Source organism: Aotus nancymaae, unplaced genomic scaffold (genome assembly GCF_030222135.1).
Source record: "Aotus nancymaae isolate 86718 unplaced genomic scaffold, 86718_ANA_hifiasm-v0.15.2.pri h1tg000057l, whole genome shotgun sequence".
Lineage (NCBI taxonomy): Eukaryota > Metazoa > Chordata > Mammalia > Primates > Aotidae > Aotus > Aotus nancymaae.
Window position 1 is genome coordinate 31,340,572 of NW_026988471.1, and position 25,654 is coordinate 31,366,225.

The 25,654-nt window shown below is 37.2% G+C and overlaps 1 protein-coding gene across 10 annotated transcripts in view; it reads left to right on the top strand.

The window, feature by feature from the left end:
- The window catches only part of BIRC6 (baculoviral IAP repeat containing 6), a 259,855-nt gene that overhangs the window by 34,687 nt on the left and 199,514 nt on the right, over window positions 1–25,654 (top strand). For 6 of the 10 annotated variants that reach the window (XR_001111187.2, XM_012475395.3, XM_012475394.3 and 3 more), the window contains exons 1-6: window positions 6,575–6,749; window positions 9,858–9,969; window positions 12,963–13,045; window positions 18,303–18,525; window positions 18,602–18,762; window positions 24,453–24,511. Coding sequence is in view for 9 of the 10 variants with exons in the window: in XM_012475395.3 (XP_012330818.2) it covers window positions 6,676–6,749; window positions 9,858–9,969; window positions 12,963–13,045; window positions 18,303–18,525; window positions 18,602–18,762; window positions 24,453–24,511 (712 nt within the window). In the remaining variant the exon portion in view is untranslated. Of the gene's footprint in view, window positions 1–6,555; window positions 6,750–9,857; window positions 9,970–12,962; window positions 13,046–18,302; window positions 18,526–18,601; window positions 18,763–24,452; window positions 24,512–25,654 lie in introns of those variants that run through there. The other 4 variants (XM_012475391.2, XM_012475389.3, XM_012475390.3 and 1 more) reach the window with 1 other exon arrangement.

A 25,654-nucleotide genomic window follows, 5' to 3' on the forward strand; every position in this document is an offset into this window, starting at 1 on the left:
CTGCCTCCCGGGTTCAAGCAATTCTCCTGCCTCAGCCTTCTGAGTAGCTGGGATTACAGGCGCGCCACCATGCCCTGCTAATTTTTGTACTTTTAGTAGAGACGGCATTTCACAAGGTTGGTTAGGTGGGTCTCAAACTCCTGACTCGTGATCTGCCCACCTCGGCCTCCCAAAGTGCTGGGATTACATGTGTGAGCCACTGCATCCGGCCTAGTCCTCAGTTTGTTTGTTTATTTATTTTTGGAGACAGAGTTTCACTCTTGTTGTCCAGGCTGGAGTACAGTGGTGCGATCTTAGCTCATTGCAACCTCTACCTCCTGGGTTCAAGTGATTCTCCTGCCTCAGACTCCTGAGTAGCTGGGATTACAGGCATGCACCATCATGCCTGGCTAATTTTTGTATTATTAGTAGAGACGAGGTTTCACCGTGTTGGCCAGGCTGGTCTCGATTTCCTGACCTCAGGTGATCTGCCTGTCTTTGCCTCCCAAACTCAGTTTATAATAGTCAAGAGAATATATTGGTCAAGAGGATATATAATGGTCAAGAAGATATATAATTTTTTTTTTTCTATTACCTGTTTGACATTACCTCTGTCATCATCCAACACCTCAGCTAGTCAGCATTCTTTACATAGTGGAGCAACCCATGTTCATTCTTGAAGAATCTGAATTCTCAGTGGTACTGTGTTTTTATTTCATTTTATTTTTTGAGATGGAGTCTAACTTTGTCAACCAGGCTGGAGTGCAGTGGCATGATCTTGGCTCACTGCAACTTTTGCCTCCCCAGTAGCTGGGACTACAGGCATGGGCCACCACGCCTTGCTAATTTTTTGTATTTTTAGTAGAAACAGGGTTTCACCATGTTGGCCAGGCTGGTCTTGAACTTCTGACCTCAGGTGATCCACCCGTCTTGGCCTCCCAAAGTGCTGGGATTACAGACATTAGCTATTGTGCCAGACTGGTGCTGTTTTTTAAGTTGTAATTCTTACTTCACTTTTAATATTGGACTTGGAAGTACTGCGGGGCATCCTTGAGAATCTACTCGGTTCTGCATAAGTTCTCCTTGCCCCTGTTATTCAGCATCAATCCAGTTTTCCCCTTGTCAGTTCCAGTCATATAAACTAGTAGAATAACCTACTTCTTTGTCTGTTTATTCAGTGGGAAGAGGAGCTCAAAGTTGCTGGGTAGCAATCTCAACACCCACTTCAATGGAAGTGTTGTTGTACCCCTGCTGGAACATTTCTTTCTAGGGAGTAAGACCTGTAGAGCTTAAAGCTTAAAAAAAAAAATTTTGTGAATGGGTTTATTAAATTTAATAGTGGCCATGCTGAGAGAAACTGTATCATACATTTTTAGTTGATTCAAAGCATATGCTTCATCTGGTAAGGTAGAACTCTAACCTTCCAGTGTGATTCTTGCAGTTGGTATAGAAAATGAGTCTTTAGAAGGCCATTGAGCTTCACTGCTAGGTCAGCTTCATCAGGATGATAAACAGTAAGACCAGTGGAAAAAAAAGTTTTTTTTTTTTTTTTTTTTTGCTTTGAAATACTTTTCTTGGTCAGAAGCAAAGTTGTCTACAATATCATGACATTCTGCTAGTCCGTAGGCAATGTGCTGTATAATATTATTGCAGAAGCCTGTGGATAGAATGCATTACTGCTAGTCCCCATGAATAATACATAGTACTATACTTGTTTATTCGTGTATAGTACATTCACATATAGCATACCTAGAATGTATGTTAGGTTGAAAACTAATTGCTGCCTAGTCCATAAGTCGTATAATCAACCTAGCATCAGATAGCTGGCTATTCCCTCTGGGAAATGGCATCATATTGGCAGCCCACCTTTGGTAACTGTTATTGGCAGATTAGGCAGTTAGCAATGGCTGTAGCCTGGTTAGTCTTTGTAAATGGAAGTTTACATTTTTGGTCCTGTGCATAGCCTCCATATCTGTTGCCATGGTATTTTGCACACAGGTCCATTGAGCAAGCACTGGAGTGGCTGTGGAGAGAGGCTGTCATGTATATAATGTGTATAATTTCTCCATTTCCTCTGGAATGGATGCTTTTTGGTGTGCCTTCACATATTTTGTAAATATTTTTACCATTGGTTTGAGAGTTTTATTCATAGACCTTTGTTTTTGACCTCCTTGCTTCTAGTTTTCTGATCCTGTTTCTTTCCGGTACCTGACTCTCTAGCTAACAAATTAGCAACTCTTCATTAATTAGTGAGGATCTTTACTTCTGGTCAACTCTCAATCCATACGAGAACAATCAAATGTACTGATTGAAGTTCTACCTACCGAGAAGATTTACCTTCACTTGTGATTGGGGCTGTAATTCTGCAGCCATCCACTTCGGGGTAGTACCAGCATATTATGAAGAACTGTCTGTAAATTAGGGCCAAGAGTAGTTTCCCCTTAAATTATTTCATCATAAGAAGTTCCCCATGAAGCTATTAATGTGGAACAAGGAGGAGACATTATAGTGGGAGTAGATATTGAATTCTGAGCCATTTGTTTATTCAGTTTTTGCCTTTTGAACTTTGTCAAGATTGGTCTCTTTATAAAACACTTGATGAAGGATACTTGTTACTTGTGCTCAGTATTATAGTTGGTGTGTCACATAACATCTGGACAGCTCTGAATTTGTAGACGTTAGTTTTATGAATAGGTATATTAATCTCTGGGACTAGTAAGAAACTAGGAACTATTTGCAAAAAGAGAATGGTCATTTGCATGAGAGGGTGTGGCTTTGCTCCAGGATCCTAGCATTCTGCTGTGTGATTGTCCCAAATAGGCTGTCACAGGCTCCTTACAGCATCATTATTTGCCGTGGACACTCTAGTATCAGTGTCATTGAAAGTGCTCTTGAGGTAAAAGTGGCAGAGCATCTTGCAGTACAGTCTGGACTTGTTGCAGTTTCTTGTTCTGCACCTTACTCAAAATTGGCAACCTTATATATTTCTTGATAATTGGGTTAGAACACACATTCAAGTATGCTAAATATTGGCTCCAAAATCCAACTAGACCCACTAGGTATTGTGGCTTTTTTTTTCTGTGATTGGTGTTACAAGTTGGAGCAACTTGTCTTTCACTTTGGAGGGAATATCCTGACATAACCAGACCTCTGGACCTCTGAAACTTAACCAAGGTTGCAGAATCTTGAGTTTTTCTGGGGACTCTTGATCTATGGTTTGCACCTTACTAAGGCATTTAATTTCCTTGCTGTTTCCTCTTCATTTGGACCAATCAGCGGGATGTTGTGATGCAATGGACCAGTGTGTTGATCTGTAGGATGTTAGGATGATCAGGATCTCCAGTGATGCGGTGGACCAGTGTGTTGATCTGTAGGATGTTAGGATGATCAGGATCTCCAGAACGTGAGATGTGGTCTTAGGGAAAGATTGTGAAGGTTTATTATTTGTTCCTGCCAGATAAAAATTGACTTTTTGGATAGTCCTTAAAACTAAGTAAGGATAGAAAAATATTGGACAGAACTGTAACTACCTACCAGATATCAGGGGATTTGTTGATTTGCTTTAATAAAGATACCTCGTCTGGAAGAGCACCTGCAACTGAAGTCATCACCTGATAGTTTGCCATCCACAGTCATTCTTTGAGATCCATTTACAACAGGACAGTAAAGGGGATGATGTCATTTGATTACCTCTGTATCTTTTAAGTTTCTCTCTCTCTTTCTCTCTTTTTCCTTTTTTTTTTTTTTTTTTTTTTTGAGACAGGGTCTTGCTCTTTCACTCAAGCTGGAGTACAGTGGTGTGATTTCAGCTCACTGTAGACTTGCCCTCCTGGCCTCAAGTGATTTTCCCACCTCAGCCTCCTGAGTAGCTGGGATGACGGGTGCATGCCATCACACCTGTCTATTGTTTTTTAGTAGAGATGAGGTCTTGCTATGTTGACCAGGATAGTCTCAAACTTATAAGCTCAAACGAACCTCCATTCTTAGCTTCACAAAGTGCTAGGATTATAGCTGTGAGGCACTGTGCCCAGCGTCAAATCTTTTACAGTGGCATTAATCTAAAAAATTTCTTCAGGAATGTAGCATTACTTTGGTTTAATATCTTTTTAGAGAAGGAAAGTTCTAGGGGCTTATACTTGGCGTTTTCTGTATTTCTGGTCCACAGAGAGAGCGGAGAGTTAATCTGGGGATTTTTTTTAGTTGCTCATTTTACATTATTCAGTCAGGAACTTGGGGAAGTAACTATTATACAAAAAGGACTTGCAGACCCATAGAACTCTCTGAGACAGCTTTGAGCCAAAACTCTGTTAATCGCTTGACCATCCTAGTTGCCTTCTTTCATGGACCACGGTGATGTTTTAGGTCAGTTAAGTGCCATTTTTTTGTAATGTCTGAAAGATCTTTTACCCCATGCACAGTCACTGTAGTGAATGCCCATAGGTCTTTTTGAGGGAAGGTTTGGAGTATGATTTATAGTCCTGTATATAGTCGGGGCATTATAGGATCCTTTCTCAAGGGGAGTCATCCTCCCTTTCAATACAAAGCTCTGATCTATGAATAGATTAATTAAGTCTAGAAGTTTTTATTCTCTCTTTTTTTTTTTGATTTTCTTTTCTTTTCTTTTCTTTTTTTTTTTTTAGCAAATCAAGACGTGTTTGGCCACAAGTTTTTCCAATATTATATAGATAAATCATAATCTGCTAGGCTGCCTAGAGTGTAGAAACCATTCATGGGTGAATTGGGGACAGGATATAAAGATGAAATTACGTTATAGACTTATTTCTCTGGGAGAATATTACTTAGTATTTTTTCGGTCTAACTTCGATAATTTTTATAATATTACATTAATCATGGCTAACATTTATTGAATATTGTTGATGGTGAAGCTGGGTTCAGAATCCAGATCTGTGACTATAAGGCCTATGTTTTTATTTGCTATTGCTGGATTATGGTGACAACAGCAACAAAAACATGCATCTGCTAAGCTGAACTAAATCCTCATATACCCCAGTAATGGTAATTGTCTGTATTCTTATGAATGGAGGTACTTGAGTGCCTGCTTTGTGCTTAGCATTGTGCTGGATGAATAGGAAAAATGACAGATGATTTTAGTTGTCCTTAATTTGTGGTGATATATGTAAAAATGTGTGTTACTGTCTGGTTCTGAACTATCTTTTCCAGGGTAGTTGAAGTTTCATTTAAAAAAAATTTATTTTAAATTTTCGTTGACAAATAATTGTATATATTTATGGGGTACATATGATGTTGTAATTTATGTATGCATTATAGAAAGATTAAATTAAGCTAATTAACATATCTGTCAACTCACCTACTTACCATTTGTGTTGAGCATGTTTAAAATGTATTCTTTTAGCGATTTTGAGATACACAATACATGATTAGTAACTGTAGTCACCAGATCACTAAAACTAATTCCTCCTAAGTGAAGCTTTGTACTCTGTGACTAACAGCTCCCCTTTCCTAATCTCCTTCCCACCCTGTAGCCTCTGGTAATCACCATTCTGCTCTGCTTCATCATGAGTTCATTCAACTTTTTCTTTTTCTTTTTCTTTTTTATTTTTTGAGACCAAGACTCGCTCTGTCTCCCAGGCCGGAGTGCAGTGGCATGATCTCAGCTCACTGCAACCTCCACCTCCTGGGTTCAAGTGCTTCTCCTGCCTCACCTCCTGAGTAACAAGGATTACAGGCGCCCGCCACTACACCTGGCTGATTTTTGTATTTTTAGTAGAGATGGAGTTTCGCCATTCGGAGTTTCGCCATTTTGGCCAGGCTGGTCTTGAACTCCTGACCTCAGGTGATTCACCTGCCTTGGCCTCTCAAAGTGCTGGGATTACAGGTGTGAGCCACTGAGCCTGGCGAGTTCAACTTTTTTAGATTTTACATATAAGCGAGATGACGTAGTATTTGTCTTTCTGTGCCTGGTTTGTATTGCTGAGCAAAATGTCCTTTAGGTTAATCCATGTTGCAAACGTCAGAATTTCCTTTTAAAAGTCCATATGATAGTCCACATCTCCTTTTTTTTTTTTTCCTAAAATAGGGTCTTGCTTTGTTGCCCAGGCTGAAGTGCAGTGGCACTGTCATGGCTCACTGTAGCTTCAACCTCCCAGGCTTAAGTGATTCTCCTGCCTCATTGTCCCTGGTAGCTAGGACCACAGGTGCATATCACCATGCCCAGCTAATTTTTATATTTTTTCTGCAGACAGGATCTTGTTATGTTGCCCAGGTTGGTCTTGAACTCCTGGTCTCAAGCTGTTCATCCATCTTGGCCTCCCAAAGTGTTGGGATTATAGGTGTGAGCCACCGCACGTAGCCTTTACTGCACATTTTCTTTACCCAGTCACCCATTGATGGATACTTAGGTTGTTTCCGTATCTTGGCTCTTGTAAGAGATTTTATTATTTTTTTATAACTGATTGCAAGTTTCTGCTTTAGATGATAAATTAATGGAGAAAACTGACTTGAAACTGATGAGTAGTTCTTTATTTGATAATGGTTAAGTTATGATTTTGGTTAAAACTGTTGAGTACATTTGCTTATACTCCCATTTTCTTTCAGTGGGCCACAGTTACATTTCATCTTCCTCATCATGTGTTGAAGTCCATTGCCAGTGCCATTGTAAATGAACTCAAGAAAATAAATCAAAATGTTGCTGCCTTACCTGTGGCGTCCTCAGTGATGGACAGATTGTCTTACCTCTTACCTAGTGCACGTCCAGAACTTGGAGTGGGGCCAGGCCGTTCTGTAGACAGGTACGAACCTTGCTTACAAAGAAAGGTAACAGTGAGATAGAATTGATTAGTTTTTGCATTAAACAAAAATAACTAGAAAATCCGGTTATGATTTTTAAAAATTTCAAAATTTCTAGCCTGATTTTGAAATTAAAAAAAGTTCAATATGAATTAGAATCTAAAAACCAGATTTAAAGTAAACTACTACTCGAATTGCTATTTTTAAACACTATTTTTTAGTACGCTAAAGATATTTGAAGGGATTATAAAGCCACATTTTGAAAATTCCAGCTGAGAACTTGGTTAGTAAATATTTTAGTCAAATTAAAATTATTATATTCAGTGAATAATAACTATTTTTCCATTGAAGACATTTTGTGACCTTTGAGATAGATTTTGCCTAACTTAAAAACCATGCCCAAATGTGAGTATAAGGAAAGCGCTGTCTATTGTTTTACAATTAAGGAAAAAGAAGAGTTTAAAAAAAATTGGAGTAATTTTGAGTTAACATGTTTTTATGCTCCTCGCGATGGATTAAAACAGTATTACAAAAATCATACCTTAACCATCGTTTTCTTCAGTAGAGTTTTTGTTTTTGTTTGTAGTTTTTTTTGAGACGGAGTTTCGCTCTTGTTACCCAGGCTGGAGTGCAATGGCGCGATCTCGGCTCACCGCAACCTCCGCCTCCTGGGTTCAAGCAATTCTCCTGCCTCAGCCTCCTGAGTAGCTGGGATTACAGGCACGCGCCACCACGCCCAGCTGATTTTTTGTATTTTTAGTATAGATGGGGTTTCACCATGTTGACCAGGATGGTCTCGATCTCTTGACCTCGTGATCCACCCGCCTCAGCCTCCCAAAGTGCTAGGATTACAGACGTGAGCCACTGTGCCCCGCCCAGTAGAGTTTTTGAATGCCTGTTTTGTGTACAACTAATTAAAAAGCCAGTAACACATTGATTTAAAAACTTAAATGATTTGCTGTTTGAAATGACATTAATGAAATTCTTATTAAAAGTACCAAGGTTTAGAAATGCTATATTGAAATAATACCCAGCAGTTTTGATTAGATTTTTGTTTGCCTTCTCATGCAGTGTTTTTTTTTTTGAGACAGAGTTTCGTTCTTGTTGCCCAGGCTAGAGTGTTGTGGTGCAATCTCAGCTCACTGCAACCTCTGCCTCCCAGGCTCAGGAGATTCTTCTGCCTCAGCATCTCGAGTAGCTGGAATTACAGGTGTCCACCACCATGCATGGCTAATTTTTTGTATTTTTAGTAGAGATAGGGTTTCACCATGTTGGCCAGGATGGTCTGAAACTCCCGACCTCAGATGATTTACCTGCCTTGGTCTCCCAGAGTGCCGGGATTACAGGTGTGAACCACCATGCCTAGCTGTATATTTATATTTTTACATTTTCATTGGATGTGACTTGTAACTTCCGAAGCATCTTTCTGAAGTACATTTATAAATAGTATGTGCTGATGTTATCAAAGGCACTGCTGAATGAATTCATTTTAAAAGTATATTATTTTAGTATGGCTCTTCTAGTCCAGTAGCAATATTTATTAATTTATCTTTTGGTAAACTGATTTTTGCTTAATCACTTGCCCTGTTTTTCTTAGTTAACTGATTTTGTTGTTATGTATATAACTTTTGTTAGTTGTATTAACAATTGGGAAGAATTTTTATATTCTATAGTAGTAATCTCTATCTTTTGGGCAAAATGCAGACTATCATTTTTAATCATATTATCTGGTGATATGTGCTATGGCTGTCATTAAAATATTCTTTAGGATATGTCTGAGATGGGAAAAAAAGAAAAATATGTAATTAGAAAAAGTGCTTCTTATCTGAGATCTGTGCCTATTTTGAGATTATAAAAGAGTCAGCTCTGCAGAGCTATTTTCTTTGCAAACAGTTTCAGTGTTTCTAAAGAAATCAGTGGAAGCTATGGTAAATGTTATATTTTAGGAAATGCAGCTATTAGATAGGATATTCAGTATTTTTAGAAGTGTTCAAATGTCCCAAAATACTAATTTCGATATAGTCAGTGGTGTTTGTTTTATTAAAACTGAATCTAGGAGCCTAGGCGGGCTTTGATGAATTTAGGTCTGTTAAAGGTTTGAGTTAGGGTCTATTGGATGCTACTGCTGTTTTGTTGGGTAATATAACGAAAAGAGATAGGTCTTCTGTTCTAAGACAGATCCTAAGATATATATAATGTGGAACTGAGAATGCTTTCTTTTTGAGACGGAGTCTTGCTCTGTCGACCAGGCTGGAGTGCAATGGTACGATCTCTGCTCACTGCAACCTCTGCCTCCCGGGTTCAAGGGATTCTCCTGCCTCAGCCTCCTGAGTAGCTGGGACTACAGGTGCATGACACCCGCCTGGCTAATTTTTTGTATTTTTTTTTAGTAGAGATGGGGTTTCACCGTGTTAGCCAGGATGATGGTCTTGATCTTCTGACCTCGTGATTTGCCCATCTCAGCCTCCCAAAGTGTTGGGATTACAGGGGTGAGCCACCGTAGCCAGCCTGAAAATTTTATAAAATTTTATATAATAGTTGCTTTTCTAACCCAGCAACTATTTGTTTAAAAATCTGAATACAACTATGAGTAAACCTAATGTTAACTAGCAATTTTATAGGAAATCATGTGCTAATTTAAGGGAAGAATTTAGAAGAGTATTTTCCTGTTAGTCATGACCTTACCACTTTCTCTTTTTCTATTATCAGTTGCAACTTGTGTTAGGATAAATAAGCTTTGCTTATCCATCCTTTCTTAAAATCTTTTGGACTTTTCTTAAGTTTACTATGGTCCTTTAAAAAATTACTTTGGTACTTTCTGTTATAGTTTGACTCTTAGTGAGCTGATATATTTTAATATGAAATCATATGTAATCTACCCCTGGAATTGTTTATCAACTGCAGCCACCAATCAGGTTTTCTCTTTCCCTTTCTGTTTAAGGGAAATTCCTAAAACTTACCATTTTTAGTTTAAATAATTGAACTTGATCATCAGACCATTTCCAGTTTTTGTTGATAACCCAGTAAATTTTTTTTTCTGCATTGTTAAATAGAAGTTTCAGTGTGATTTGATGCCTAACTTCAATTACATAAAGTATGTTTACTTTTAGATCATTGATGTACAGTGAAGCTAACAGACGGGAGACATTTACCTCATGGCCTCATGTAGGCTACAGGTGGGCACAACCAGATCCCATGGCTCAAGCTGGATTTTATCATCAGGTAAAAAAAGAATATAATAAAAAAAAACCTTTTTTCAGTATGCCTTTGTAGCCTTCAGCAAAATTATCAGCATTTTTTTTACTTTTTCAGAAATTTATTTTATGCAACTTGGTTGCATGGTTGCTTGTATGCATGTATGCCTGTTTTATTCGCCCGAACTGGAGTGCAGTGCCACGATGTCAGCTCACTGCAACCTCTGCGTCTCACGTTCAAGCAGTTCTCCTGCCTTAGCCTCCTTAGTAGTTGGGATTACAGGTGTGTACCATCACGCCTGGCTAATTTTTGTATTTTTAATAGAGATGGGGTTTCAATATGTTGGCCATGCTGGTCTCAAACTCCTGACCTCAGGTGACTTGCCTGCCTTGGCCTCCCAAAGTACTGGGATTACAGGCATAAGCCACTGTGCCTGGCCAGGAAAAAGTTTTTTTAAGTAATTAACAACTGAGTATTTTCTTTCACATTAGATACAACTTTTTTTAGAAAATTATTTTTTGTTTTTGTTTTTGAGACAGGGTCTCACTCTGTTGCCCACCCTGGAGTACAGCAGCACTATCACCACTCAGTGCAGCCTCACCTCCCCAGGCACAGGTAATTCGTCCGCCTCAGCCTCCCTGAGTAGCGGAGACTACAGGTGTGTGCCACTGGACCTGGCTAACTTTTGCATCAACCTAATTTTTTTTTTTTTTTTTTTTTTTTTTTTTGTAGAGACAGGGTTTCCGGTGTTGCCCAGACTGGTTTCAAACTCCTGGGCTCAAGAGATCCACACTCCTCAACCTCCCAAAGTGTTGGGATTATAAGTGTGAACCACCATGCCACGTCATAATTTTTTTTATAAAATCAACAAATCTTCAGATTTGGCTTTTGACAAGTCTTCTCTTTTGATGCATGTTTATTTCCAGTGTTTGAGGTCTGCATTCATAACACAGTTAGTAGATGCTTAGGGCAATGGAATAAAAGCAGTTTTACAGTTTCAAAATTCTCATTTTAGTTGGGATACAAATTACCCATATACTGGATAACTACAGAAGCAGTGTTACAGGTAGTACATTGAAACTTCAATATCTGCATATTGAAGAACTGATTAAGTTGCATAGGTAGAGGAAGAATTAGTCAAGAAAAATAGTCATAGTTTTATAGAGGAAAAGAGGAGGGTACAAAGTATAAGGATTAACATGATACAGAGGCATGAGAATGGGACATTATAAAAAACTTTGCTGAACTAGAGGGAAGTTAAGAAAAATGATTTTAGCTAGATGTAATATGTTATTTAATAGGAAACTTCTATTACCGTTGTTTTGCCACTGCTAAAAGAATCTAAGAAATCTAATACTTATATGTCAATTTAAATAAAGCATGCTTATTTAACTTTATTCATTTATTTGGGATAGGGTCTTGCTTTGTTACCCAAGGTTTAATGCAGTGACATGATTACAGCTCACTGCAGCCTCAGCCTCCCGGCCCAAGTGATCGTCCTACCTCAGCCCCTCAAGTAGCTGGGATTACAGGCATGTGCCCCCATGCCCAGTTAATTCTGTAGAGATGAGATTTCACTATGTTGCCTAAGCTGATTTCAAACTTCTGGGCTCAGGCAGTTTGCCTGCCTTAACCTTCTAATGTACTGTGATTACAAGTGTAAGCCACCGCACCTGGCCTAAATTAATAATTCAAGTAAATTTTGAAGTACATTTAGAGTAACTGTCATTTAGACTCTGAAGATTGATTATTCCTTCGTTATCTCCAAGTATTCTGAATACCTGAACTAAAATTAAACCAGAAAACCATACATATGTGAATATTTTATTCAATGTTTGTCAGATTTCCAGATAGGTAAGTTTGGAGACTGGTTAATATTAGAATCACAGAAATCATTTCCCTAAATTAAGGATTGAATGTGGACCATTTTTCTAGCAATTTATCATGTTTCTTTTAATTTGGTGTAATTTTCTAAGAGTCTCTGTTAAGTAATAGTTTTTTCTGTTGAGTTACTGTTCATGATACTCTTGTCTTTGCAAAGAGATCAAGTAATAGCTTCCCTAAAATCCTGTGATTCTAGGAAATGTTAGGGGCTGATTATTTGTAATCTTCTAAAATGCATAATAATTTTGCATCTATAAATGTTCACAAATATTAATATTATTTTTCAGGTATAGTTCTGTTCAGGTTTTGCAAATTTTGTGTGTGTGTGTGTGTGTGTGTGTGTATACACATATATAAATTGTGCCTGGCCCTTGAATTGAAAAATATGTAGCATTTTGCCCCATGTTATATGAATTAGATTGTAGATTACGTGAATTAGATTGACTAGTTTGCTTTCCCTTTTTACTTGCCCTTCTTGTATAGTTGTATGGGATTTAGTATTAATAATTAACCCATTGGCTCGTGCAGTGGCTTGCTCACATTTGTAATCCCAGCAATTAGGGAGGCCAAGGTGGGAGGAGCACTTAAGCCCAGGAGTTTAAGACCAGCCTGGGTACTGTAGTGAGACCCTGTCTCTACAAAAAATAGCAGAATTTGCTGGGTGTCATTAGAACATCCTTGTAGTCCCAGCTGCTTGGGAGGCTGAGGTTGGAGGATCGCTTGTGTCCAGGAGTTCAGGGGTGTAGTGAGCTATGATTGTGCCATTGCACTCTAGCCTGAGTGACAGAGTGAGACTCTGTCTTTTTAAAAAACAAAACAAACACCCAGTTAGACTCTTTGTCGTCTTATATTTCAGATACTTTAGTATAGCAATTAGAAAAGTACTAGATGAGTGATTGCATATATGTGTATCTTTCTTTGATTTAGTGGTCATTTTCTGAATTTTCAAATAATGCAGGCAATTCATAAATATTTGGAGGTTTCAGTGTATTGTTGGTACCTAATATAGGCTAATTTTCTGATTTTCAGTATATAATTTTACTTAAAATTATGAACTTTTAAAAATAAAACTTTTATTATAAAGCTATTTTAATAACGATTTACCCTTTCTGTGTCTTTTCTTTATGATTTTGCAGCCTGCCTCATCTGGAGATGATAGAGCCATGTGTTTTACTTGTAGTGTATGCCTTGTTTGTTGGGAACCTACTGATGAACCTTGGTGAGTCTTGATATTTCTGGGCATAATAGGCTAAGCCGGTCATGTAAATATGCTTCTAAATTGTACTTTTCTGCTTAAGAATAATTTTTTGCCTTTTTGCCACCTATATTTTTGTCATTGTCCTGAGAATGAGATAGTCCTGTTTATACTCTGTCATACCACTTGACATATAGTGTCTCTAAGTTTGACTTCCTAAAATTTGTACACGTGAGAAGTACCAAACAATAGAATCATGCTCTAACTGAAAACCAGAAAGCTATGGTAAAGTGAACTGCAACATGAGCTTTAACAGTTGAATCTTGGTCTATTGAGAGCAAATTGTCAATAGGGAATCCATGGAGGAGAGCCTTATAGTATACCTTTCTAATTTTGAAGTAATTTTAAATTGGGACTCTCTGATGTCTCTGAATCTATTAGTGCATAAAAATTTAGAACCTGTGAAGATCATGTATTGAAACTTCAATTTTACAAGTAACTATTCTGAAGCTTTATTAATATACATAATAGTGTATTATTATGGCAAATATTTATATAAGATGGTATACCAGGTACCATTCTGAACACTTTATATATTTTTGACTCATTTAATTCTCATGTTTCCCTGTGAAGTAGGTACTGTGTAACCTCCATTGTATAGGAGGGAACTGAATATTCTCCAGTTTAATCTTACAGTCACTCTATGAGATAGGAATTACTATCCCATTTTAAAATGAAGAACTGAAATTTGCTGAAGGACATATGACTAGTAAGTGATAGAACCAAGTTTTGGTTTTAGGATATGTTGCTTATTTTGTATTAAAATTATTTTGAAGTCTCTGTTAAATCAGCTGATGTACATGGGGTAAACTTGCTAAAATGTATTGCAGTGTACCTATGGAGTTCAGATTGAAAAATACTGTGTGAAAAATTCAAGTTGCATCTATCTGTAGGCAGAGAGTTGAATATAGTAGTCCTCCTTATTCACAGGGCATACATTCCAGGACTCAACTGGATACCTGAACAGCAGCTAGTACTGAACCACACACACACACACACACACACACACACACACACACACACACATACATACATATATATGTAAAATATAGTGTATGTATATATACATACATACACATATATACACTATACTATATATGTGTGTATGTATATATATACACACTATATTTTTTCCCTATACATCCATAACCTATGATAAAGTATAATTTATAAATAAAGCACCAAAAGAGATTAATAACAATAACTACTAATAAAATTGAACAATTTTAACAATATACTGTAATAAAAGTTCTGTGACTGTGGTCGATCTGTCTTATGTTTTTCTCTCTCAAAATATCTTACAGTACTGTACTTACCTAATTTGGGACCATAGTTGACCATGAGTAACTGAAACCATAGAGAGTGAAGCTGTGGGCTGGGCACAGTGGCTCACGCCTGTAATACCAGCACTTTGGGAGGCTGAGGCAGGTGGATCACCTGAAGTCAGGAGCTCAAGACTAGCCTGGCCAATATGGTGAAACTCCATCTCTACTAAAAGTAGAAAAAATTAGCTGGGCGTGGTGGTCTGCGCCTGTAATCTCAGCCACTCGAGAGGCTGAGGCAGGAGAATCGCTTGAATCTGGGAGGCAAAGATTGCAGTGAGCCAAGATTGCGCCATTGTACTCCAGCTTGGGCAACAAGAGTTCTGGCCAGGCTTGGTGGCTCACGCCTGTAATCCTAGCACTTTGGGAGGCTGAGGCGGTGGATTACCTCAGGAGTTCAAGACCAGTCTGACCAACATGGTGAAACCTTGTCTAAAAAAAAAAATATATATATATATATAAAATTTAAAAAAGTGAAACTCTGTTTCAAAAAAAAAGACTGATGCTGTGGATAAGAGGAGGACCTATTGTATGAGCAATTTTCAATCTAATTTGAGTTTCTGTTTGGAATTGTCTTTCCCCATAGAAGCCCATCTTTATATATGTCTATATATATGTATATATATATACACCATTTTAATAAATATATTTATTCAGGGGTTTTACCTCTTCTCTGCACCAGCATTTGGGATTCCTCAAACACTCAGGAAGTTGATGGGGTCTCTGAATGCCTTGGGCCAGTCCTCCAAATGGGTAGGAGGGGAAGAGAATTGATGGAGGCTAGTTAGCCCAGGCACCTTCTGAATTCTAAAGGGGGAAAGGAAAAATTTGAAAGGGCGAATTGGACTCATATTTTGACTGTGCAAGTTGATAGAGTTACTTTGGAGGGAGGTTAAAGTTAAAAACATAAAAAAATGGACCACAAGAACAGAAAATCAAACACCGAATGTTCTCACTCATAGGTGGGTGTTGAACAATGAGAACACATGGACACGGGGAGGGGAGCATCACAAACTGGTGTGTGTGGGGGGAAACTAGGGGAGGGACAACGGGGGGTGGGGAGTTGGGGAGGGATAACATGGGGAGAAATGTCAGATATAGGTGATGGGGAGGAAGGCAGCAAACCACATTGCCATGTATGTACCTATGCAACAATCTTGCATGTTCTTCACATGTACCCCAAAACCTAAAACACAATAAAATATATATTTAAAAAAAAAAGAGAGAATCTGTAAGCAATTATTAAAGAAAAAAAAAGCTACTTTGCTGAAGCAAAGCCTCAGTTCTTATTAAAAAAAAAAAAAAAGGACCATACCCTAGTACCTGGCAATTCCACTTCTGTTTACCTACTCTAGGGAGTTAATTGCTCTTGTATGCACAGAAGCATAAAATGGGTGGTCACTGCAGTTAAAAATCGGAATCCTCTTAAATGCCCATCAGGAGGGGAAAAGCCAAGTAGAATGTGATATGTTCATGTAATAGACTGTGGTCCAGCAGTGAAAGGGAATGAACAGTAAGATCTCTATTAATCACCCTCAGTAACTTTTAAGTATGTCATTGTATCAAGAAATCTTTTGTATTAATAGAATGATTGATGATTAAATATGTGATAAAATGTATATATGTCATGCACAGTGATACCAAATATTTAAGACCCTGTATTTTCTTTAAAAAATTTTTTTTCACACACTTCCACATCATATATTTTCTATATTACATTTATGTATGTAAACATAAAAATATTTTAGAAATTTATCACTTAAATTTATAATGGCAGTTTCCTGGAGGTGGGATTGGCGATTACAGGGATTAGATTTTAAAATTGACATGGGTCTTCAGCTTTATTTTTTGTAGCCATGTGTAACTTACATAAATAAAATTTATTGATAAAGTTAAAACTTACATGAAAAGGGGTACACTATGCTAGATTTAGTTGTGAGGGAACCTGGCCCAAATGTCATTTGCTTGGGGATGCACTGTAAAAGGATTTAGGAAAGACATCTGCATTAAAAATTGCTGTGAATTTACATATGTAAGTTGTAGGTGCATTGTAAAAAGAAATACATTCATTTTTATGGAGTAGCATGTTTTATGTGTAGCCATGGAAATAAAACAGTTAAAAACAATGTTTCTTTAAGAAACATTTCTTTTTAAATTTTATTTTATTCTTCATTTATTTATTTTTTGGGGGACGCAGTCTTATTCTCTTGCCCAGACTGGAGTGTAGTAGCCCGATCTTGGTTCACTGCAACCCCTGCCTCCTTGGTTCAAGAGATTCTTGTGCCTTAGCCTCCTGAGTGGCTGGGACTATAGGCATGTGCTACTATGCCCAGCTAAATTTTGTATTTTTAGTAGAGATGGGGTTTCCCCATGTTGGCCAGGCTGGTCTGGAATTCCTGACCTCAATTGATGTGCCCTCCCAAGGTGTTGGTATTACAGGTATGAGTCACTGCACCCAGCCTATTTTTTTTTTTTTTTTTTTTTTACATATGGGGTCTTGCTATGTTGTCCAGGCTGAAGTTCAGTGGCCATACACAAGTGTGATCATAGCTGACTGCAGCCTCAAATTCCTGGGCTCAAGCAGTCATCCTGCCTCAGCCTCTTGAGTAACTGAGACTATATGCTTTTGCCATCATGCCTGGCTCATGGGTTCTTTTTTTGGTAGCAGGATCCTGACATTTCTAAATGCCTTATGATTATAGCTAACAGAAATAAAAATAAGGAATAACCAGAAAGAAATATAAAGGAATCATAAAGTTGAGCAGATAGGTGCTAAGTTGATCCTGCTTTCAATATTTGAGATAATTCTTAAGGTCATTATACCAGTCTTGATCTGAGGTCCTGGCATTTTATTTTTATATTTTAATTTAAATTTTTAAATTTTTTATTTTTTAGAGACAGGGTTTTGCTCTGTCACCCAGGCTGGAGTGCAGTGGCACGATCATAGCTCACTGCAACCTTGAACTCCTAGGCTCGAGGGATCCTCCTACCTGTGTTCAACTACGGGCACATGCTACCACACCCAACTAATTACTTATATTTTTATTTTTTATAGTGATAAGTTCTCACTGTTGCCTAGGCTGGTCTCAATCTCCTGGCCTCAAGGATCCAACCACCATGGCCACCCAAAATGCTGAGATTATACAGTGAGCCACTGTGCCCAGCCTGTATTTTATATTTCTTAAACTTGTTACGGTTTTCTAGAAAATGAATTTTACATTTCTTTTTGTTTAGTAAGCATTTATTTGAAAGAAGTAGTGTATAATTTATGAACTTTACATTTCTAAGGTTCTTAGGAAATAAATTTTATTTACATATTATTTGTCTGATTTGGTTCTATAGTGAATATGTAAGGTATATTTCTATGTTCTTAATATATGTTATTTTATTCATACTAGAGATCTCTTTGCTTTCAGATTTTTACTAAAAAACTTTTTACATTATGGGTGGCATTTATTGAGTTTCAACTGTATGTCATTTATAGTTGTGTCCCCTGATAGTTATGGAGAATTTTAAATTGAAGTGTAGTAGTTAGTCATTCAAAACTACAGGAAACCAGTGTGAGGAAATACCAGGAGTTTAAACAATTTTGTAGTGTACAATATAGCATTAATTATACTATAGTATTAGTTTCTCGGTTTTGTCTGAGATTGACTGTATAATCAGTTAAAGTGAGTAACAACTGGTATTGTTGAATGTTTGGAATGTTGAATGTGTGAATATTGTAAATGGTCGAACATGTTAGAGTGATCTTAATAAAATTGAATGATTTGGTTATATTAAATCTTCAATGATGAATGCTTTGTTTAGTTAAAAAAAGATGATCCTGGAGTTCTGTTTTAATGTACAAACGGTATTGCTTTATTTTTAGTAAACTTTTTTTTTTAATCTGTGTAAAGGTCTGAACACGAAAGACATTCCCCAAACTGCCCATTTGTGAAAGGTGAGCACACACAGAATGTGCCATTGTCAGTCACTCTTGCAACAAGTCCTGCACAGTTTCCTTGTACAGATGGAACTGACAGAATATCTTGCTTTGGGTCGGGGAGCTGCCCTCATTTTCTAGCTGCTGCAACTAAACGAGGAAAGATCTGCATATGGGATGTTTCCAAACTTATGAAGGTATGTTTGAATTTTGAAGTAACAAATTAGTAATTGAAAAAAATCAGTTGTAAACTTAGGCTTTTCATTTGTTTAGGTGCACTTAAAGTTTGAAATTAATGCCTATGATCCAGCAATTGTACAACAGCTTATTCTATCAGGAGACCCAAGCTCAGGAGTTGATTCAAGGAGACCAACTTTGGCGTGGCTGGAGGACTCCTCTAGTTGCTCAGATATACCAAAATTGGAAGGAGATAGGTATGTGAGTTTGTTTTAGTAGTATTTAATAGATGTTACATGTTTTCCTAAATTTTATATTATCATAGTTCTAATAATTAAAGAGGAGAAAAAGAAAGTTATGCAGTTAAGAGATCAGAGAGTAAATGTTTGGTTAGAAATCTGAAACCTGTGATTCTTGAAGAAAAATCTTCATTCAGAAACACCGTAGTTTATAAAATAAACTTAATTTTCTATCACAATCTATGTCAATTGGAAATAATTGCCACATTGTACAGTAGATGATAAGTCACATTGAAATGTCTAAATAATGAAATTCTATTAGATTTGTAGTTTCACCTTCTACTAAATCTTTTCATAGAGCAGTTGAACTAGATGATTTCAATTTCTCTTTTTTTAATTAGCACCTCAAATTATGGCAGTGCTAATGAATAATAATAATGGAATGACCTGAGGTGAGGCAAGAGGATCTAATTGTTTAAAACAGTGTACCAGTAGTCAGCAGTGAGTTGAGGTACCATGATTATTGCTATAGAAATATTTTGTTAAAATTGTTGTTCTGGATTCTCCTTCACTCAACTTCTCTGAGAGATTCCTGATTTTTGTGGCTTCATCTGATGTAGGTGGGGTGGGAGAGTCAAAGTATCACCCTCCTTCACCCACTTGTTTCCTAAGAACCACTGTGGTTTTGACTCTGAACTGGGCTAGTAAGATTCTGTAGGGGAAAAAAAAAGATTCTGTAGGCAGCCATGTGAAATGGAGCCTATTTAACTGCGATCAGATGTCCTGATAGACTGAGAATATCTGCCATTTCACTTCCAAGGGCTTCTTATGTCACTGATATGTGATGGGTGTTACACTGTAGTCAGTGATTTATCAGTTTACTTCACAACTCCTTTGGTGGGATGTACTTTGATTAAGGAGTAATGTAAAATTTTATTAATGGAAATTATTTAATTAATGGAATTAGTGGAAAATTTACAACACATGTGTTACCTCTGTCTAGTTCTTCTTGTTAATAACATGTTGATTAAAGCCTTGTAGGTGTTCTGTTAATATAAATCTCTGTGAAAGCTTAATGGGAAAGCAGCTTAACTATTGTTATCCGAGTTTCTGACCATATTTTGCCAATGGGACTAGATTGTAAGCATACTTGATTTCTGTGATTTCCTAGAAGTAGTGGAAAAGTAATAGAAGGTAATGAAAGTTTTCATGTGTCCTTCTAGACATAATTTAATTAGAACTTTGTCTTGAAATTTTGTAATTTGGGGATTAAAAACTGAATCAAAATATACTTCTAGGATTACAAATACCCATACACATACAGTCACTTCCTCCCAGGTAAAATGTGCATTTTAGATGAAAATGTGTTCAGCATTTCTAGTGGAAATACAATATTATGTGGGTAATGTGCTCGAATTAAGATAATCGCTACTTTTAAGAAATTTACAATCTATGGTAGAAGCACTGTTTTCTCTGAAGAAAGTCTCAAACAAATGATACAAAAACATTAAGTTGGTGTGGTAGGAGGAAGCTAAAGAGGTGAAAATTCATCCTTAACCTTAAGCCCCCTCTCTGCCCTTCCTCTCCCCAAGAAGTAAGAGCAGTCAGCCGTGTTGGAATTGATAGTGAATATAATGAGCCATACTACCTCTGACTTCATGTAGCACAAGATTAAATATATTGGTTATAAAATACTCTATGTGGGTTTCATTAGCTTGAAGAATAGTACATTAATTGGAAAAACTAAGCTTATCCAAGAAGTGTGAAGTAATTAGCAATATAGTTTGCTTAGAATAGTTTTTTTTCAATTTGTTTTTCTTATTTACATTGAAGGACTAAGGACTTGTTTTTGACCAATTTTTTCTTAGAAGACAGTATTTGTCTTCTGAATTAAGGAAGAAGATTTGATAATATATTTAATTTTAATGAATTAAGATTCTAGATGATTTACTTGTCATTTGTATATCAGGTCAAATTGGTAAAAATTTCTTGAATGTAACTGAAATTGTTTATAGGATTGCTGTAAACCAAGGTACTAATATTTATATGTCTAGTTTTCAGAAACACATCCAAACTAAACATTTTTACTTTTTAAAAAACTTTTTTTTTTTTTTAAATGAAGACGGGGTTTCACCACGTTGGTCAGGCTGGTCTCAAACTCCTGACTTCGTCATCCGCCTGTCTCGGCTTCCCAGAGTGCTGGGATTGCAGGTGTGAGCCACTGTGCCCCGCCAACATTTTTACTTTAACCATAATATTTATTTTGTCTGTTTATTGCTTTGCAAAAGGTTTTGCAAAATGTAGAAGGCTTTAGTAAATATAGTGCCTATTACATAAATAGTGCATGCTTATTACAGGAAAATGGGAAAATGCAGGAATGAAAATTGATGAAATATAGAGTAGTCATAATTATACTACGAAATTAAAATAACATGTGTATTCTAGTTTCTTTTTAAAATGCATATAGTTTTTTTTTTTTCCTGAGGCAAAGTCTTACCCTATTGCCTAGGCTAGGCTGCAATGGTGTGATCTTGGCTCACTGCAACCTTAGCCTCCTGGTTCAAGTGATTCTCCTGACTCAGCCTACTGAGTAGCTGGGACTACAGGTGCCCGCCTCTCTGCCTAGCTATTTTTTGTATTTTTACTAGAGATGGGGCTTCACCATTTTGGCCAGGCTGGTCTTGAACTCCTAACCTGATGATCCACCCACCTTGGCCTTCCAAAGTGCTGGGATTATAGGTGTGAGCCACTACGCCCGGCGACATGTGATTTTTTAAAAAAGTTTATTGAAGTGTAATTTTCAAACCATAAAAATTGTGTAAGTGTACAATTTAGTTATTTTACCCATATATATATATATGTATATGTAGTAATATATATATCATTTTTTTGGGAGAGCATCTCACTCTGTCACCCATGTTGGAGTGCAGTTGTGTGATCCCGCTCACTATATCCTCTGCCTCCCAGGTTGAAGTGATTCTCGTGCCTCAGTCTCCCAAGTAGTTGGGACTACAGGCGTGCGCCACCATGCCTGGGTAAATTTTGTATTTTTAGTAGAGATGAGGGTTTCACTGTGTTGGCCAGGCTGGTCTCAAACTCCTGGCATCACGTGATCTGTCCACCTCAGCCTCCCAAAGTGCTGGCATTATAGGTGTGAGTCACTGCGCCTGGCCTTACCCTTATAATTTATGATGTAATCATTTGAGAATATTTTTCTCACAAAATATTTTAGAAGAATGTGGTTTTACAAATATATATATATATATATATATATATATGTATGTATAAAATTTTTTTTCTTTCTTTTTTCTTTTTTTGAAACAAGGTCTTGCTCTGTCACCTGGGCTGGGGTCTAGTGGTGTGATCACGGCTTATTGCAGCCTTTACCTCCTGGGCTCAAGTCATTCTTCCACCTCAGCTTTCTAAGTAGCTGGGACTAAAGGCATGTGCCACCATGCCCAGCTAGTTTTTTTTTTGTTGTGGAGATGGGAGTCTCACTATGTTTCCCAGGCTGGTCTCAAACTCCTAGGCTCAAACAGTCCTCCCACCTTGCCCTCCCAGAGTGCTGGGATTACAGGTGTGAGTCACTGCGCCTGGCCCTGATCATATTTTTGAAGACCTTCAGAATAAAACATTCTTTGCTAATCTAAGTCTTTTATAAGGCAACCGTCTTTGAAATATCAAGACACCCGAATTCCTTTAAAATATACTACTACTTGATTTTATTGTTCATCTTAGTACAGCAGGTTAATACTTGGTTGTTTATTTTTCTTAATGTAACAGCCATTCTAAACTTAAAACCTATTGTGTTTTCTTGGTTTGGACGTCTTCATTCTTAATAATTCCCAATTATTAATATTTCTTCTTGGGATTTGTTTTTCCACTTTATTTCTCTGAAACCAGCCAATTAGGCTAATTAATTAGCAGCTGATTTTAATTTTTTTTTGCATTTTTTTCTGTTGTAAGTTACAGCACTAAATTGGTTGATGGGCAGCTGTTATCACTTGAACAAACTAAAACAGAGAAACTTTGTCAAAAATATACAAGTGAATTTCCCCCTACCCACCCCAAAATATTTCAAACATTGCCTTGGAGTGTAGTAATATCCTTAAGCATTTTCAATGCAGAATACCAATTTATATTATGCATAAAATAACATTGTAGGCCGGGCGAGGTGGCTCACACTTGTGATCCCAACACTTTGAGAGGCCGAGGCAGGTGGATTACGAGGCCAGGAGATCGAGATCATCCTGGCCAACATGATAAAACTCTGTCTCTACTAAAAATACAAAAAGCAGCTGGGGGGTGTTGCTCATGCCTGTAATCTCAGCTACTCAGGAGGCTGAGGCAGGAGAACTGCGTGAACCCAGGAGGCGGAGGTTGCAGTAAGCCGAGAGCGTACCATTGTACTACAGCCTAGTGACAGCAAAACTCCATCTCAAAAAAACAAATACAAAAAAACAGAAAAACATTGTGGATACTTGTCTGTTTAGGATGTAAGTGCAATATATTGTTTTTAAAGGGGATAATTGCCTTTCTTTTTTTTTTTTTTTTTGCAGAATGCATCTTTATTTTTATAATGAGGTTTTCAGAATTTTAGAAACTACTGTAGATGTGCTGATTAATAGAGTACAGAGAGAGCCTAATTATTGTGTTAGAATGGTTTCTAATTACAACTTTATTTTTGGTGGGCTAACAGTGGAGAGAGTGAGGATAAAGATGGCAGCAAACAGGACTATTACCCTGTTTGAAAGGAAGTTGTCAATTTCTTGGCCATCTTAGTGAAGACCAAAGGGGAGACTATGCCTTGTCTTGGTGACCTCCTATCTTCTGAGTTGTCAGTTTTCCTGTATGTAAAGGAGTTCTTAACAGCCTCTCCAAAATAAATAAAATACAAAACAAAAATAGAATTGCATGTGCATGTTGAGTACACAAACATACACACATACTTATACAACTATTATGTTTGGTTTTAGGCCTTCCTGAATTCAGTAATAGAATAGTTCTTAAAGTTTTACTACTGCAAGCTGGTGCTTGATTTTATTAGCTGCTTCTGTCTTTTATCTTTTTGTTTGCCCAAACTGTCCTTAGTCACACAGTAGTCTTCAAATCCCTGCAAATGTTATGGATTCTTAGAGGTTTCCACACCCTATTTCAGTTAGACATTTATTTAATGATTTAAGAAGATGTATTGTCAGTGTTGTTAATCAGTTATGATATAAAACTATTCTTTATATCTCATTTAAGCCAATTTTAATTGTTTTATATGTTTGAGATATATAGTAGTGATTTTAACACTGTACTTTCAGCCCACGCATAGTGGCTCATGCCTGTAATCCCAGCGCTTTGAGAGGTAGTGGCAGGAAGATTGCTTGAGCCCAGAGGTTCAAGACCAGCCTGGGCAACATAGTGAGACCCTGTCTCTGCAAAAATTCAAAAAAAGTAGCTGGGCACGGTGTGGCGTATGACTGTGGTCCCACCTACATGGGAGGCTGAGGTGGAAGGATTGTTTGAGGCCAGGAGGAGGTCAGCGCTGCAGTAAGCTGTGTTCCTGCCACTGTACTCCAGCCTGGGTGACAGAGCAAGACCTTGTTTGAAAAAAAAAAAAAAACAAAAAACAAAAGCCAACTGTACTTTTTTCTTTGCTTTCTCATATGATATATATTCTTTTTGAAATTCAAATTGTTTATTTTGTCTTTTGATTTAAGTGATGATTTACTGGAGGATTCAGACAGTGAAGAGCATTCCAGATCAGATTCTGTGACAGGTATGTAAAAAGTATTAGATAATTTATTTAAAAAATTCTTTATACAGTTGCATATACAGCTAACTACCACTTAATTCTGAATTTCTTAGTTAATGCTAACTCTAAATTTTTCTTAGTATACACAGAAGACTGAAGTGTCAGAGATCTCAAATTAGTAGTATGTACATAGCGTTCCATATTTAAAATTTAAATGATATCTATTTGAGACAGAGGAATTAAAGTGGATAGTTACATTAAATCTTTGTCACATATGTCAGAGAATTAAATGTTTTTATTTGTATAATATATTCTGTTAACTAAGGATAGTGTTTAAATTAAAGCTCTTTATTTGTATAAGTGAACAGCTTCATTAATACAGTTATTAAAACATGTTTATAATGAAAATTTTTGTCTGCTGTAGCTAGAAAATACTTCAGTTTTAGAGGGTAGTAGTCATGTTATGTGAAGTGACATCATCCCTAGATTATGGGAAATTCTAGATAAATCTGCCAGTGAGCATGTAGAAGAGATCATGAGTGAAATGGTGTAAAATGGTCTAAACAGAGCTTTGAGTATACCTTAAGTGTTTAATTTTTCGTGAATCTCAGTTGCTTATTGCTCTACTTGGGCAGCTTTCAAACCTTCATGGAATCACCTTGAGTTCATTTTTTTTTTTTTGAGATGGAGTTTTGCTTTTTTGCCCAGGCTAGAGTACAATGGTGTGATTGTGGCTCGCTGCAACCTCTGCCTCCTGGGTTCAAGTGATTCTCCTGCCTCAGCCTCCCCAGTAGCTGGGATTACAGGCACATGCCACCACGCCTGGCTAATTTTGTATTTTTAATGGAGACGGGGTTTCACCATGTTGGCCAGGCTGGTCTCGAACTCCTGACCTCAGGTGATCCACCTGCCTTGACCTGCCAAAGTGCTGAGAGTACAGGCATGAGCCACTGCCACCACGTCTGACCTAAAATATAGTGTTCTTTATGTTATTGTTGCTAATGATGTTGTTGCCTGACTGAAAGAAGTTTGTGCCATTGAGAAAGAGGTCAGTTGAAAGAATTTTCAATGCAGTGTCAAGAGATTATACTTGATTAGGGAGTTTACTGACATCAGTTTTAAGATTTTCTTTCCTTTTTTTCTGTTTTCTGGAAACGGGGTTTTACT